The sequence below is a fragment of the Hemibagrus wyckioides genome, linkage group LG06, assembly GCF_019097595.1.
Source record: "Hemibagrus wyckioides isolate EC202008001 linkage group LG06, SWU_Hwy_1.0, whole genome shotgun sequence".
NCBI lineage: Eukaryota > Metazoa > Chordata > Actinopteri > Siluriformes > Bagridae > Hemibagrus > Hemibagrus wyckioides.
In genome coordinates this window covers 31,845,987-31,862,890 of record NC_080715.1, presented here as the reverse complement: position 1 = coordinate 31,862,890, position 16,904 = coordinate 31,845,987, and the positions used below count along the sequence as shown (strand labels likewise).

The following is a 16,904-nucleotide window of genomic DNA, read 5'->3' as shown; positions in this document are numbered from 1 at the left end:
TTAATGTTGAACAAATCTTGTGGTCAAACAAACAGCAACGAAGCAAAGCAGTATCTCAAACGGAAGGACAATTCCTTTAATGACTAACCACCAGCTCAGTTTCCATAGACTAAAGTTCAGTTATTTCTTATGCTTGCTACTGTAAAATTTAGCCAGACCAGATGTCCACCTGGTGAATTATCACTCCATAACATATGTCTCTAATGTAATGCCTCCACTTCATTGGCATTGGGAAACATTCCCTGAGTGTTTTCTTTGAAACAATGTCAGGCAAGCAAATTATGGCATTTCTAGCTGGATTAGGAGGGTTGGGTGCGACCATCAGTGCAACTGTGTCTAACGAATGGAAAAGCACAAGCAGGGCTTCATCTGTCATTACAGCCACCTGGGTGTTTCAGGGACTTTGGATGAACTGTGCTGGGAATGCCATTGGAGCTGTGCATTGCAGGCAGCACCACACCATCTTCAAATTAGAGGGTAAGTTTAAAGCCTGGTTTAGATTTTCCTCTGAATGTCTTTGGAACGATATTTCAGGGAGGGTTGTTGTCATACAGTATGACCAAATTTTATTAATAATATGCAATAATATTGTTTTAAATGCTATAAGTAACATTTAAACAAGCCACATTTAAATAATAACGTTTTAATAACGTACATGTTTTATTTTTAGCATTATTGTCTATACCCAGTTATGAAAGTCAAGACTGGAGTGTTGATTTCACACTCCTGGACATATATAAACATTGTAGGTGTTAATTCAACCCTGAGGATTTTGCTGTGTATCCTGACCAATGACTGTATTTATATGAGTGGACAACATGATGCAACTGTCTCCCACTGTGTATATATATATATTTTTTTTTATTTTTGGTCTAAATGCCAGTTGCCATCATGTGAAAATTGGTGTGCACAGTAGAAACCTTGGCACCAGAACATGCACAAAAGACACTGCTAGTCAGACAGTGGGTCTGTGTGTCATCCTTCCATATTGTTGATGGATCAACAAATGGATATATGGGTAGACAACAGGAAAGTAACAGAACGCTAGCCCTGAACATTAGTTTGGGCTATTTCCCTTTTACTAAAATTGGAATCGGTGGGGTCAAGAACTGTACCACAACACAACACTGAGACATTTTGGCTTCATCTGTTATGACAATGAACCCATATATATAGTTACAGATCATGACTTTATATATTAACATAGTTCAGCCATAAAATTGACAATAACATGCTCAAATCTTCCCATCCATCTAGATAGCTATTGAGCTATATGCAGCTCATGACAACAATCATGATGGTTGTGGAAAGAGAGACAGAGTTTTCAGTGTATTTAAACTTGCACACTTTCTGCAGTCCTAGTGCTCAAGGTAAAAGCTTTTTGGTAAAAATGTGAAGATTTAGGTTCTTGGGTTTGAGCTATTCTAGTGTAGCTTTCGAAGTTATTGGAAGTTGATTTATCAACAATGGCACTGTGTTTGCCTTCAGCCCTGACCATGATGCTACCTCCACCATGCTTTACTCTGTTCTCAGGGCGACAGCCAGGGTGTTTTTTTTTGTCTCATCAGACAAGAGAACCTTTTTTTCTCGCATGTTTGATGAGTCACCAATATTCTTTTTGGAAAACTCATACACTATATTGCCAGATGTTTTGGAACACCCCTACAAATCACAGAATTCAGGTCTTCCTGTTCCAACATGACTGTACACCAGTGCACAAATCAAGGTCCATAAATACATGGATGAGCGAGTTTGATGTGGAGGAACTTGACTGGCCTGCACAGAGTCCTGACCTCAACTCCATAGAACACCTTTGGGATGAATTAGAGTGGAGACTGCGAGCCAGACCTTCTCATCCAACATCAGTGTCTGACCTCACAAATGCAATTCTAGAGGAATGGTCAAAAATTTCCATAAACACACTCCTAAACCTTGTGGAATGTCTTCCCAGAAGAAGCTGTTATAGCTGCAAAGGGTGGGCCAACTACATATTAGACCCTACAGATTAAGAATGGGATGTCATTAAAGTTTATGTGCATGTAAAGGCAGACATCCCAAAACTTTTAGCAATATAGTGAATATATAATGTAGGACTGCAACATCTAATCAGCCAAATCAACAAAAATGTAACTAAAAATATTTCTTGAAGTAAAACTTAATTCATGCTTTGTTTTTACATTTACTATTAATATATACACCTTTAACAATACTTTAAGTAGACATAAGGTTAACACCTATCTACTCAGTGGAGTAAACACAAAAAAATCAGTGCCAACAGAATAACTCTAATCTAATGCCTCTCACAACCCCAAGCTATGCAGATCTATTCTGTTGGATCAGTGAGAACTACATGACCATGCTGCACAAGGTGAAGTGGACAATTAACAGGGTGTGATAACAGACTGTTAGTTGAACAATAATGCCTCTACAAAGTTGAGTAGTTTGGGAACCTGCTTTGGATCCTACTTTTATTTTAGATTACACAGTACTGTGACATGCTGTAGTTTAATGATCTGTATTATTGAGTGTATGAATTTATTTTGATTTTAGATTCTAAACGAACTATTTGTATATATCTGGAATTGGACAGACTGTAGACGATTTTCATTTATACTGTACAGTAATGCAAGTGTGTGAACAGGGAGTAAAGCTGGGGTCCTTCTTTTCAGTATGTGGTTTAAGATCTAAATGAAGCTGCAACCTTCATCCTGATCACTATCAGACTACCAACACTTAAATACTTCCACTTTAAACCCTAATTATGATTTAATAATAATAATAATAATAATAATAATAATAATAATCATCATCATTATTATTATTATTATTAAAGTTTACATATCTATATCTTCTAAAGCTCTTCTGCTTGGCTAGAAGTGTGACAATAGTCAAACTGTTCAAAACGATGCATGTGATCTGGCGGCCCTTGGTGGCGATCTCACTCTGACACCAACAGAAGCTGCACGCGATCCTCACTACTACTAACGGCAGCACAAGAAAAAAAGTGAAAGAAATGAGATTTTTAAATACAGGAAATGCTGAAAATGTGAAGCACCAAACAGACAAAAAACAGGAACTGTAAATATAATTTAAAAAAAAACTTACAAAATCAAAAGGAGTAAAACTGAGACAAATAATAATTCAATTGCCTCATAACTAGCGTTGTGTGTCAAATGGCATTCTTACATTCTGCATTGGTCTAGGGCAGTGGTTCCTAAAGTGGGTGCTGCTGCACCCTGGGGTGCCTTGACAACTGGCTAAGGGTGCCACAGAATCTCAGCTTTTTTCCAATTTAAACAGCCTAAAATATCTATCATACCATATAATAAGGTCAGGTTTGAACAAAGCAAATGAGATACTAAAGAAAAAATTTAATTTGAGTTCTTTATAATTATTAAAAGAGATAAGTATTACTGTTTAAATGTGTTTTGTTCCAATGATTCCCACATACAGTAAATGGTCCAAATCAGTCTGTTGACATGCATCATCCAGCTGTAAAAGACAGACGGTTCATTTAAATGGATTGTTTCAGCTCATATTATGTCTGTTGTTATGCTTTTATAATACATTCATGTTGCTGTTTATGCTTCATTTGTTGTTTGCTCATCTGGATTAAATTTTATATTTGTATGTACGCATGTACATTTAGTTTAATTGGGTTGGGGTGCCGTGGAAAAAAAAAAAACACTACAAAGGGGTGCCATGCTTTCAAACAGTTTGTGAACTACTGGTCTAGGTCATTACTGAATGCTAACGATAATTGTTTTTTCTATTATAAACATTTTAAGTTGAAAAACCTCGTACATGGCCTTCAGATATACTTTTGAATGTAAACTGATTTTTATTTATTAAAACAGTCACAGACAACAGAAGTTTTTAAGGAGAATTGCTTACAGTTCCCATTTAAATCCCAGGAAGGACATGTCCCCCATTCCTGAGAGTTGTCCCCCTCAATATATCATTGTAAACTTAAATATGTAAATTTAAATAATATAATATGTACTGAAAGTACTTGTGTAAAGTATAAATGCAAAACAATATGAAGATTTCAAAGTTCCAAACGATTTTATCCCCCTTCAAGTGGTTTGGTCCACTGCCTGCTATCCCCACACACAACATGAGTGTTTGTGGCTCAGCTATGTCTAACCAATTAAATGTAAACTTTGCTAAAATGACTTTAAAACAGCAGATGTGTCAAACATGTTTATTTACTTCTACCACTCAGCAGAATTACACACATTTATATTTGTAACCAGACAGCATCTTGTTTGCTCCATTACTTTGTGGTTTACACAATGACAGCAAAACATTAGAGATCTGCTTCTTCAGTTAAACAAAATCAAATTAAGCTTTAGCTTTGTTAGCTTTAGATCAATTAATGGGTGTTGCTTCTCTCCAAGTACTGTAAATGGCCATTCACACCAAGAATGGTAGCTATAACGATAACGATGTGAGCATGAATGATGATGTGCTACATGCTTCAGCTGTGTCTGCAGTGTAGGAAAATGGATATTGATGTTGAAAGTGATGCCCTGTAAATTAGGGGATTTTGATTGGCTGTCAGTGTTTTTATTATATTTGATAGCATAACTGTCCATACATTATTTTGAGAAAAACTACAATAAATAAATATGTTGATTAATATTTTGGTTAATTTAGTTTTAGGGTTATTCATTAAAGTATTTCTGCTTTTAGAACTGTACCCATTTTGTGTCCCCCTCAGGATTTTTTTGTGTAACCAAACAGACAGGGATTCTTTTGGTGCTGATGTGCCATCTAGTGGACATAGTAGTTTTGTGTGTGTGTGTGTGTGTGTGTGTGTATGAGAGAGAGAGAGAGAGAGAGAGAGAGAGAGAGCAGAGGTGGACAAAGTACACAACTTCCTTACTTGAGTGAAAGTACAGATACTATTGGTCAAACTTTACTCCATTACAAGTAAAAGTTGTAAAGACAGATTTTTACTTAAGTAAAAGTACAGAAGTACTTGTTTTTAAAAGTACTTAAGTATCAAAAGTAAAAAGTAAATGTCAACGCATTGTTTTATTATTGTTATATGTTGTATGCAATACTTACAGCACCATTTGTAGCAACCTAGTGAATATACTGACCAGTTTGTAGTATCTGTTGAATTAAGAGCTTTAAGAATGTTACAAAACCTATAGAAATTAAACAACTGAATTGACAAAAAAGACGGATATAATCATTTTCATTTTTTATTTAACAATCCTTCCACCCCCAAGAAAGAAGTACACATCTATGTGTATCCATTCATGCACATTTGAATCAAGTGGTCTGTAAATGCAGACTGATCAGAAAAAAATCCAACTGTAGCTGTATAACTGCCCCACAGCAACACTGCTTTAACAAAGAGCAAAACAGGAAGACTTATTTGCCATCAAAACAAAAATTACGTGTGACAACGATACTATGCCTCACAGATCACTAGCAGAGAGAAATCGTACTATAATCAAATAAGTCAAACTTAAAAAAGTCCTTGTTTATCTTAAGTAGAAGCTGGTTCTCAAAGTTATGCGGATTAATTGCTCCCCGTTTTGGGCTGAAGATCAATCCAGCTGCACTAAAAAGCCTCTCACAGGCCACTGAGGCAGGGAGGGCTGTGTTCAGCTTAAGTGACAGAAGCGAATGTTGTTGCCTATCTACGCACACTCATCATAAACAAAGCATTTCACATTTTACTTATTCTTATTTATCCAATATAATTTACTATTCGCATTTTATATGTTATATATATTTCCACATTTCATTTACACTGTTTTAATATGCATTTACACCTTTCTCAAGGCTCCTCCCTCCTGCATGCAATGCGTTGTGGCAATGCGAGTGTGGATTGTTCTGAACTTTGAATTTCTACCAGAAGTAGTAGACCATCCGGGAATTTTTTTGAAATACTATGATTTGGGGCATACTAATTCTATTTTCGAATACAATTTATTACAGATAAGTAAGTAACATCATTACCAATGCGTTGGTGGTGTATATGCAAAGCTATGGCAACTAGGCAAACAAATACATAAAAAAAAAAAACCTTATGCCTTACCATACATGCTTCATGGCACAGGCAATATCCATTTCAAGCCTTTACCAGAAATTAAAAGTATACATACCTCAATATGCTTCCGCAGGCTGGATGGAGAGTTTTTGTAGGCTGCGATGTGGTTTGTTTTCGATAAATAAAGCAAACATTTAAAATGAAAAGAATCTTTACTCTTTTCTAAAGACTGGAACATACTCTCTAAGTATGGCCATGGATGCGCGCACTGTGCCGATGATCTGTCTTCATCCATTTTATCACCAACTGATCAGAGTTCAAAAAATGACGGAAAACCACTGAACTTCACAACATGTGATGCTACAAGAATGAAAAAATTCATCCTCTGATTAACGTAACTACTTTCTACTCAATGACCTTCACAGAAATGTAGTGGAGTAAAAAGTACAATATTTGTCTTTCAAATGTAGTGAAGTTAAAGTAACAAGCTTCCAGAAAAAATAATACTCAAGTAAAGTACAGATACTCAAAAAGTGTACTTAAGTACAGTACTCATGTAAACGTACTTCGTTACTGTCCACCACTGAGAGAGAGAGAGAGAGAGAGAGAGAGAGAATGACTAGAGTTTCTTTTGTAAGTAAATAAATTACATTTATTGATATGGAAATATTTTGTTGCTCTTCTTGAGTCTGTATAGTATTTGGAATTGGATATGGCAGCTGTAAAGCTATAACTTAAGTTTATATTAAGTTTAAGATCCTCATTTGTATTAATGTTTATGATTATGAATATACCTCTGACAACCATGCCTACCTGTTATTCAACCTCTGTATGAGTATTAAAATTGTCCTAATAAACAACACACTGAGTGCCCTATGCACACTCATGTTATACCCACACCATGTAATTTGCACATTCGGTATTTACCACCCATAATAAAACTGTCATCATCATGTCAATATGTGACAGCTTCCACTAACTATACCAATGGTACAGTTCTTGCCACTATTCAAGTCAATTCAATTCAATTTATTTTATTTGTATAGCGCTTTTAACAATGGACATTGTCTCAAAGCAGCTTTACCGAAGTATAGAAACAGAGAAGAGAAAAAAAAAAATATGAAGTTTAAAGTTAAGTAACTATTTTATCCCTATTTTATCCCTAATGAACAATGACATTGACAGAGAAAGACAGAGAGAGAAAGCCAGAAGGTGATAGACATGAAGGCTTTGTGGGAAATAAAGCATCCAACCACTATACTATAGTCAGCAAACCTGAGTGACTTGCAAGGGTGGTAAGATGACAGCATCCAAACATCCCAGCACACCAAACACTCTATGTCCATGAACCTTCCAGATCTGAACCTTTAACCTAAGAAAAACTATACAGTGAAAGCTCGACTAAACAAATGTATTTTCAGCTTGGACAGAATTAAGAACTCTGAGAATGTGTCTGAATCCCCAACACTAATTGGAAGGCTGTTCCATAACTGTGGGGTTTTGTAAGAAAAAGCTCTGCCCCCTGCTGTATCCTTTGCTACTTGAGGTACTACCAAATAACCTGCACCTGAGCCTATGTCAGGATGGGTGGGCATTTCCCTGTCGGAACATTAGGGGACTTTCTGGCAGTGTGTGTTCTGTGTCATGTGGTTTGTTTTGCATTTTCACGTGTTTGCCCTGTCTAATTAGTCCCTCCCTATCTCTGCACCCTGTTCCTAATGTGTTATTAGTATTTTCCCTATTTATACTGGTTGTGTTGCATTTGTTTTTTGCTGAGTCCTCGTTGTAATGGTGTGCCTCTACTGTTTTTCGGGCTTTTGTTTTTGTGTTGCTGTTGTTGAGTTTTCTCCCCAGTGTTTCCCATGTATGTGTTTGTTTATTTAAAATAAAGTTAATTATCCTGACTGGCTGCTATCTCTGCATTTGGGTCTGATCTTGCTCTGTGGAGGCATCCCGGTCACTGACATTAAGCTATCCAAAAAAAATGAGTCTAGGTGAATTCAAAGAAACAGACCACAAACTGAAAGTATAGCTTCAGGCTCCTTCTCAAGTAAATTCTCCAGATTTATTTTGCAGTTGGTTGAGGAAAAAATATTGACTCTCACCTGAACAGCTAAAATGGATAACCCTATTCCTCAAGCCATAGATCTTCATGTTAAGAAAAATGAGACCATCAGTTTTTAGACTGATGGTGTCTTAATTCTGTGACCTATTGAACCAGTGTTAATGTACTCATTTATAGAGACTTCAACACACTTTTGAATGTCGCTCTAGATAAGGGCATCTACCAAATGCCAGAAATGTAAATGTTACAACAACTACAATTTTCGTAACAGGATCGTAATGATTTAACTAGAGTATAACACAACTATCCCCATAAAATACCATTGTAATGAATTTACCTAAGTACTAATGTAAATTTACCTACACCACAAATATTTCTCAGATATTTTAACCTCATGTTAAAGTAAGTATAAGTAAGCACATGACCTACTGTGGATGTCTCACAAGTAACCGTGGCAAGCTCATGTGTTTCTAGCTTGACTTGCTCATTTCAGCTACATTCACATTTCTGTGAAGATGTTTTTAGACAATGTCTGTTGTCTACTGTTGAATCTTCCAGCTGTCATCAATCACCTATATCTGTACCTACATCTCCAGCTCAGTCTTTTGTTTTTCTCTTTTCCCCCTCACTCTGTTTTCTCCAACTTTATTCAATTCAATTCAATTTATTTTGTATAGTGCCTTGCATAGAGATGTCACCATTTAGATCTACAAACTGATAATATTCAGTCAAATAAGACCTGAGCCAGGAGAGGGCTGTTGCTTAACACCAACAACATGTTCTAGCCTATCAAGTAGAATAGTGTGGTCAATGGTGTCAAAAGCTGCACTAAGATCGAGTAACACCAGTAGGGAGACACAACCCTGATCAGAAGCCAGTAACAGGTCATTTACCACTTTAACCAGTGCTGTCTCTGTGCTGTGATGAGGTCTAAATCCTGACTGATACATTTCATAAATGTTATTTCTATGCAGGTATGAACATAACTGCTGTGCTACAGCCTTTTCTAGGACCTTGGAGATAAAGGGCAGGTTTGATATCGGTCTATAGTTAGACAGCTGACAGGGGTCGAGGTCCGGTTTTTTAATCAAGGGTTTGATAACTGCTAGCTTAAAAGATTTAGGCACATAGCCAGTGCTAAGGGAAGAATGAATGATTTTTAGAAGGGGTTCGGTAGCTACTGGTAATATCTGTTTAAGGAAAGACGTGGGTAAAGGATCTAGAATGCAGATTGAAAGTTTTGAAGAGTAAATTAGTGAAATTAGATCACTCTTAGGCTCTTGAAGCGGAGTGAAGCACTCTAAGCTCTGATCAGAAATAGCTATATTATCTAAAGGATTATCTATCAAATAATATGGTTTCAAATTAATAGTCTGAATTTTTTGCCTGATATTGTCAATTTTTTCATTGAAAAAATTCATGAAATCATTGCTGCTACATATAGATGGTGTGCGCTTTTCTACAGTGGTTTTGCTCCTAGTTAGTTTTGCTACAGCGCTAAATAAAAATTTAGGATTGTTTTTGTTAACTTCGATTAGGGCAGAGAGATACGCTGATCTAGCAGCACTAAGAGAATTTGTATCTCAGAAGGCTTTCCATCCACACTAACTGAAATACTGCTAATTTAGTTTGACGCCATTTACGTTCTAGTTTCCTAGCAGACTGTTTTAAAGCTCGTGTGTGGTTGTTGTACCAGGGTGCTAGTTTCTTCTCTTTAATTATTTTCCTTTTAAGTGGAGCTACAGTGTCTAGGGTGTTGCGAAACATTGACTCCAGGTAATCAGTTGCCTGATCAACCATTCATGCGTGATAATTCCGGGAGACTATTGGTAAATCTCTCTGCAGTAGCAGACGTAAATGTACGCTGCAAATAACGTGGTACGTGTAACGTGGCAAATTGCGCATCTCATGTCTAAGATGCATTTTAAATGAAACTAGATAATGATCTGAGATAGCTTCCGACTGTGGAAGAGTGACAATGTTTTCTATATTTAATCCGAATGTAAAAATGAGATCCAGAGTGTGACCTCCATTATGAGTGGGTCCTATTACATTTTGATTAACACCTAATGAATCTAAGATGGACACAGCTGCTGTTCTTAGAGGGTCTTCTGGCTTATCGAAATGAATGTTGAAGTCTCCTACTATTAATGCTTTGTCTAAAGAAACAACAAGGTTTGAAGTAAAATCTGCAAATTCACTGAGGAATTTAGAGTATGGCCCTGGGGGTCTGTAAATAACAATTAGTGGAATTGACTCTTTGAACTTATTATTTGTAGTTGCATACGTTAAGTTAGTATAAAGAACTTCAAAAGTGTTGAATTGATTCATGGGTTTTTGTGTGGCACCTAGCTTATTATCATGAATAACTGTGACACCTCCTCCCCTGCCTGTTAGACGCGGTTGATGTATATAGCTAAAACCAGGCGGACAAGCTTTATTTAATGCTACATACTCATTTTGTTTAATCCATGTTTCTGTTAAACAAAGAACACTGAAGGAGGATCAGTAATCAGTTCATTAATAATAAGTGCTTTAGTTGACAGAGATCTAATATTTAACAGTCCTAGCTTCAGCTCAAAGGTACTGGTTGTGCATTCACTATGATCTAGTTTTATGTTAATCAGGTTACTAAAACAAATTTTCAGATTTTTCTTAAAACATTCATTCATTCATTCATTCATTCATTCATTCATTCATGTTGTCCATGTTGTCCTGGGTAGCAATGATGCATAAATGTCCTGTTTGTATACATTGTGTTATCTATTAAAGAAAAAAATATAAAATGTATAATAATTGGTTATATACGGTGATATATATATGAGGTCTACATTCATTTGACATTTTATTTCCTCAGTTCTTAAAGGACCATACAAAAGCCTAGCAAAACCAAAAAATCTACATACCGTGATCACACAATGCCTTAAGGGGGCAGAAGGAGCCGTTTATTGGAAGACAGGTGGGGCCAAAACCCTCCCTAAAGTGTAGCCAATGTATGACTCATTTACCCTTACATATTTAACCTGGAGTAACTTTGCAAGGATCCTGTGAAACACTTTCGTAACAATCAGATGTTTGGCTTTACAACCATCATAAAGAAACAATGGGTACAATGGTAATAGAAATAGCAGCATTTCTTGTAGCTATAGTAGGCTGGGTGCTGGTATCTTCCACTTTACCAACAGATTACTGGAAAGTGTCTTCAAATGATGGCACAGTAATTACTACAGCCACCTTCTGGTGCAACCTCTGGAAGATATGTGTGACGGATTCTACTGGAGTCTCCAACTGCAAAGACTTTCCCTCTATGCTTGCGTTAGACGGTCAGCCTGCTCTTTTTGCCCTGAAATACTTTTTGCTATGAGTGAGTGTGTGTGTGTGTGTTAATGTGAGTGGAATTTTGAGAATATTTGCTTAATTTCTTAGAAATGCCTAACCAAAAAAATTAATAAGATGCAGTTGGCTGTATGCATTTAAGAAGAGGCTATATTTATCAGCTATTTTTTCATGTCTTAATTAGCTCTGCAATGCACTGATTGTCAAAAGTCCATTAACAAACAGCCCAGACCTCATGGAAAATCTGATTCATTTCCTATTCCTGACAAATGACTTAGGTCTTTGAATTATACCAATTAATCAGGAGCCCAACAAAAACATATAAATATTCAAAGAGGTAATAACTCAGGGGATGTAAAACTCAGTGGCCCAAAACAAACGTGGCTTTGTTTGTGATTAACTTTTATGATTTAATTGAGCAGAAAGAAACTGTCTTTTAACAAACTAGTTTTAAACAAATAGCTAAGAACCATGTATAATGATGCATGCAATTTTCAACAATACAAGTCACTACTGTATATTGTATGTGTATTTTTATTTTACTTTTTTTTTATTGTAAAACTGGTGTATCTTAATAATACAGACTTCTAGATCTCAGGTATAAATGTAAGAACTTTAGTGAACAATGGTGTTAAACTTTAGAAGACACTCACGCTTCACACTCAAAATTGAATTATAAGCTAAATTAAGTTTTCAGGGGGAAAAAGCTGGTGGTTAAAGGTTAATAAACCCTATATCCAAATTTATTATCATGTGTCAATAAAGTGCCATCCTGTTGCTCATGGCATGCTTACTTACTTGTTTACCTAAAATGATATTTAAGGATTTAATACGTTTATGTTTGATATGATAAAAAAAGGAGTTCTCAAAAAAGTCAGTGAGACATAGTATGCCTGCTGATACATACCTCATTAAAATCATTAAAAGTGTATCTATTATCATTCTGAGGCTCCAGGAGGAATATCTTCACTAACTGCATATTAAAAGAAGGTGTAAAAAGGAATAGCTGAAATTAAGCAAAACTCGAACTTCTATATTTCTGAGGAAACCCATGTGGACACAGGCAGAACATGCACATGACAGCAAATGCTAATATTGATTAATGCCATTTGTAAATTGCAGTGGAAAACAACATTTTGCATGTCGAGGTAATATTTAGAGCAGAAAGGTCTTTGGGCTGATTGTCCATGTGTGCAACTGTAGCTACACATTTTGCCAATCTGTCTGTCCATCTGTCCAAGAATCTCATTAGATATGTACAGAACACATGGCTGAATGTTTGTAGGACTATATCGAATGAATTAATTACATTTTGGAATTGATTCAACAGGCAAAATTAGTTGCTAGTTTAAACCTGTTACAGGGTTACACAAAAAAAAGAAAAAATGCATTCTCTCAACTTACCAAAGTCCATGGTCTTGAGCTACCACTTCATTGTGGAATAAACAACCAAGAAAAGGCTATCTAGATACCTATGCCACCCACTACAGCTACTGCAACAAGTACAACTTGGGTGCCACAACTAATAGAAGTTCAAAGTGCCATACTATACTGAACATTCAAATATAAAAACAAGCTGTAACAAATTTCATTGAAGATCCTTATTACTATCAGTAAAAATGTCAATGACATCTTTGATACATGACACACAACACGATATTGGAAATACCAGCCATCTGTGTTTTGGATGTATTTGTACAATCATCCATATAACTTTCAAAATACCTCTGTAATTGCAATGACATTCTAAGAAAAAATCTACCAAATATGAGTTTTATTGCTGGGTTTAACTGGATGTTAAACAAATAGAAAAAGTATGAATCTCTATCTAAACCTAACCTAAAAGCATTCAAAAACTAAACGGAAGTCTTGATGATAATGAGAGCAATTTATTGCTATGGCAGATGGTCAGGTTTATGGTAAGTCTGGAACAGTGGGCTTGAGGCTAGGACATCACAAGGTCACCATGCACATGCATATTCACACACTTTTGGGAACGTAGCCTATAAGCCAACATGTCTAATGCAGGTTTTTTGTAAAGTGGGTGAAAACCAGAAGGAAACCCATGCAAACAGAGGAAGAACAAAGATTCGTACTAACCACTGTGCCACCATTATCATTCTTTGCTTGATTACTTTTCTTTATTTGATTTTGCTTACATTAACTATAACTAAGAGTTTTATTTCAATATTTTGTGATAGGTTACATCCAGGTGTGCAGAGGCCTGATGATCTCAGCAGTGTGTCTTGGTTTCTTTGCCACTGCCTGTGCTCTGGTGGGAATGAAGTGCACCAAAATTGGAGGAAGTGATCAACTCAAAGCACGAATTGCGGGCTTTTCTGGACTTCAGTATTTTATTGGTGGTGTGTGTTTTTTCTTTTGTGTCTCCTATGTGTGTGCTATGTTGTGCTGTGCTGTGCTACATTGGTAGGTTGATACTCTTCTCAGGTAAACCAACCATCTGTAATTGCAGGTCTCTGCTCTTTGACCGCCTGCTCGCTGTATGCCCACAGGATTATGTCTGAATTTTTTGACCCCATGTTTGTCGACCAAAAGTATGTTCCTGATCTTTTGGCATGAGACATGTTATGACATGAGTTCATTTGAGGTAAAACACATAACTTGAGAATAAATAATTGGTTTCTACTTTTTTTTACTCTAGGTATGAACTAGGGGCAGCCCTGTTCATTGGTTGGTCGGGATCTGCCCTGTGCATTTTGGGAGGGATTGTGTTCTTGATGTCACTGTTTGATGGCGTCAACAAAAGGTAATATAGAGGAAACAAAGAAGTGTCACCCCAGTAAATATGCATTAAACATCTAGATTCAATGATTCATTAAACAACAATGCACATTTTGTGGCAGACCACCCAATGTTTAGTTGAGCAAAAGTATAGATCATCTTAGATTATAGAAAATAACACTTATATTTGGTTACATATCACTTGCTGGTAATAACTACATCAAGTCGGTGACCCACTGACATCACCAAACTGCTGCATTCTTCTTCTGTAATGCTTTTCCAGGCTTTTACTACAGCATCTTTCAGTTGTTGTTTGTTTGCGGGGTTTCACTCTTCAGTCCCCTGTGCTGGCTGTTCAGTTGTGCTCAGGTCTGGTGATTGATCCTTCCAACTTTCCTTCTGATGATATCTTCTACATTGCATCTTGTGGTATTCTTCTCTGAATGGTGGATTACGATACCTTGAATGCACTATGGGGTTTGTTGTTGATGTCACTGACTGTGTTTTGGGGTTTTTCTTCACACCTCTGGCAATGTTTCTGTCCTGAAATGTTATTATTTTCCATGGCAGACCTGTTCCATGCCTGATTGTTAATACAACAGTGGTTTCGGTCTTTCTTAGGATATTGAAAATGGTTGTACTAGCTATGCCCAATGCTTGTGCAATAGCTTGATTGATATCTTCTGTTTTCTCACCTTTAGAATGGCTTGCTCTTCTCCCATAGACAGCTCATGGCTACATGTTGTTTTATTCTTTGTAACAACAGGTGAAACCCAGCTAATAAAACAAACAAACAAACAATCAGTCAAACAAACAAAAAACATAAGTAGACATTCAGTCTATCAGAACAGCAATTAGAAACCATTTAGTCACATGTTCCAATATTTTGGATCTCTTGAAAAATGGGTGGTTTCAAAGAAAAGGTGCTATGCTCTAAGTTGATTAGCACATCTAGGTGTAAATATCAGGAAATGAAAGCTGGAATTGTGATCTATCTTCTCATATTCATCTACTGATCTCAACTTTCAGGGGACTGTCTAATAACTACAAAAACAACTTTACTGAATTGATTGTAATATAATATTCATATTAGTTTTGCTTATTCGTAATTATATTTGTTATTATTGTCAATTAATCCTAAAGATTTACTAATGTTTTGCTTTCTTCCACAGCTCAAGTAGCATGGACAGAAGACGATATGTCTATAGCACATCCACTTATGTTTCTAGTCCCGAGAAGACACAAAACCATCCAACCAACATCAGAAAGCCCCTTACAGAATACAGTACCACCTCAAAAAACTTTGATAAAAATGCCTATGTATGAAATTTACAAAAGGAAAAAAACTGCCACACTTCTATTATCACAATCATTCTGGTGGAGAGAAAGCAGCTGGTTATAGGAAATTATCTTCAAACCCCAGTTTAGGTTTTTGCTATCTGATAGAAAAGTGTCCTGGTTAGCAACACAATCAAATATAGCAATGAAATTAATAACATTACATCCTAAATTAAATAAAATAGCTTAGATAGTGAAGAAATGTTTACAAGTTTCAATTAGAAAATCAGATATTAAATGTTCAAATATTCAGTTTTCTCCCCACATTTATATACTTCTGGGTATATACAGAGTCTATAGATTATAGGTCTACAGAGTCAAATTAATGGGGAAAAACATTTATTTTTTGCATGATTTATTATGTATGATTTGAACAAACTATTTAATATTATACTGTTGGTTATAATGATTGTAAAAGAGTGCAGTTGATATTCTGCATATTTTTTCCATGGTTTTTTATATACATTAGCATGATAAGTTGTTCAATTTGCCACACTACTACTACTACTACTACTACTACTACTACTACTAGTACAGATCTGCTTAAAGTTTTTTGTTGTTTTATTTTTCATCTTCAAGGTACCCTACGATTTCACTGATTCTGTGGTTATTACATTATTGCCATCATGATACATTTACATTAAACCAAACAGTAACACTTTCTGTGAAAGACTTTCTATGATTTAATAGATTATTATGCTTTCAGTGAGTTAACAATTACCATTAATTAACATATTTAGTCAACGATTTATCACACTTAATTATTACTTAGTAGATTAAATATTTCCTCATTGGTTACTGAGTAGCTGAAATGTTAAATACACTATCAAAAGTATGGCAACTTTTGAAATGTATAATTTCCTGAATTAGGATCATACTTTTATTGGTTACTTTTTTAGATCAATACCTTTAGCCCAAGTTTTATTTATTTATTTTTTAATAAATGTAAGTGAAGATATTTGTTTCGCTATTTTGTCCACTAATAACATTTGACTAAACTCTACTTATTCTATGATTTCAAAACCGTCCAATATTAATATTTATGATGTTTTTATATATGATTAATCATACATAGCCATATTGATGACCTGCTCTGTGTACTTCTTAGGCTTAGGAAATTTGTGATTTTCCTTTATAAAGTGTATCAGTGTGTCCAACAACACAGCAGCTCTGTTATGACCTAGGATACAAGTGAATCAATTATGCAGATAAATCCATGCTCTCTACAGAAATTAAACAATGATTAAACAAAATCAAATATGAAATTTTTGCATGTGTAAAGGCCCTACTTCATTGTGCTTAAAAGAATTGTGTCCTACTACTACACCTTTGCCTTTTATTATTAATGGATGATTAATTTTTTTTTTTTTGATCATATTGTAATGTATATTTGTAATAAAAATAAAATATCCA

General features: G+C 35.6%; 1 protein-coding gene across 2 annotated transcripts; it reads left to right on the top strand.

Moving 5' to 3' along the window:
* The first annotated feature begins 147 nt into the window (after positions 1 to 147).
* On the top strand, positions 148 to 16,904 carry cldn10b (claudin 10b). Of its 2 annotated transcripts, none has more exons than XM_058391005.1 (5): positions 148 to 477; positions 13,613 to 13,774; positions 13,885 to 13,966; positions 14,074 to 14,178; positions 15,326 to 16,904. In XM_058391005.1, exons 1-5 carry the CDS (start codon positions 264 to 266, stop codon positions 15,477 to 15,479), a joined length of 717 nt encoding a protein of 238 aa, XP_058246988.1. In that variant the 5' UTR covers positions 148 to 263; the 3' UTR covers positions 15,480 to 16,904. The 2 variants fall into 2 exon arrangements, with proteins under 2 accessions (XP_058246988.1, XP_058246986.1); XM_058391003.1 differs by lacking the exon at positions 148 to 477 and adding an exon at positions 10,856 to 11,398.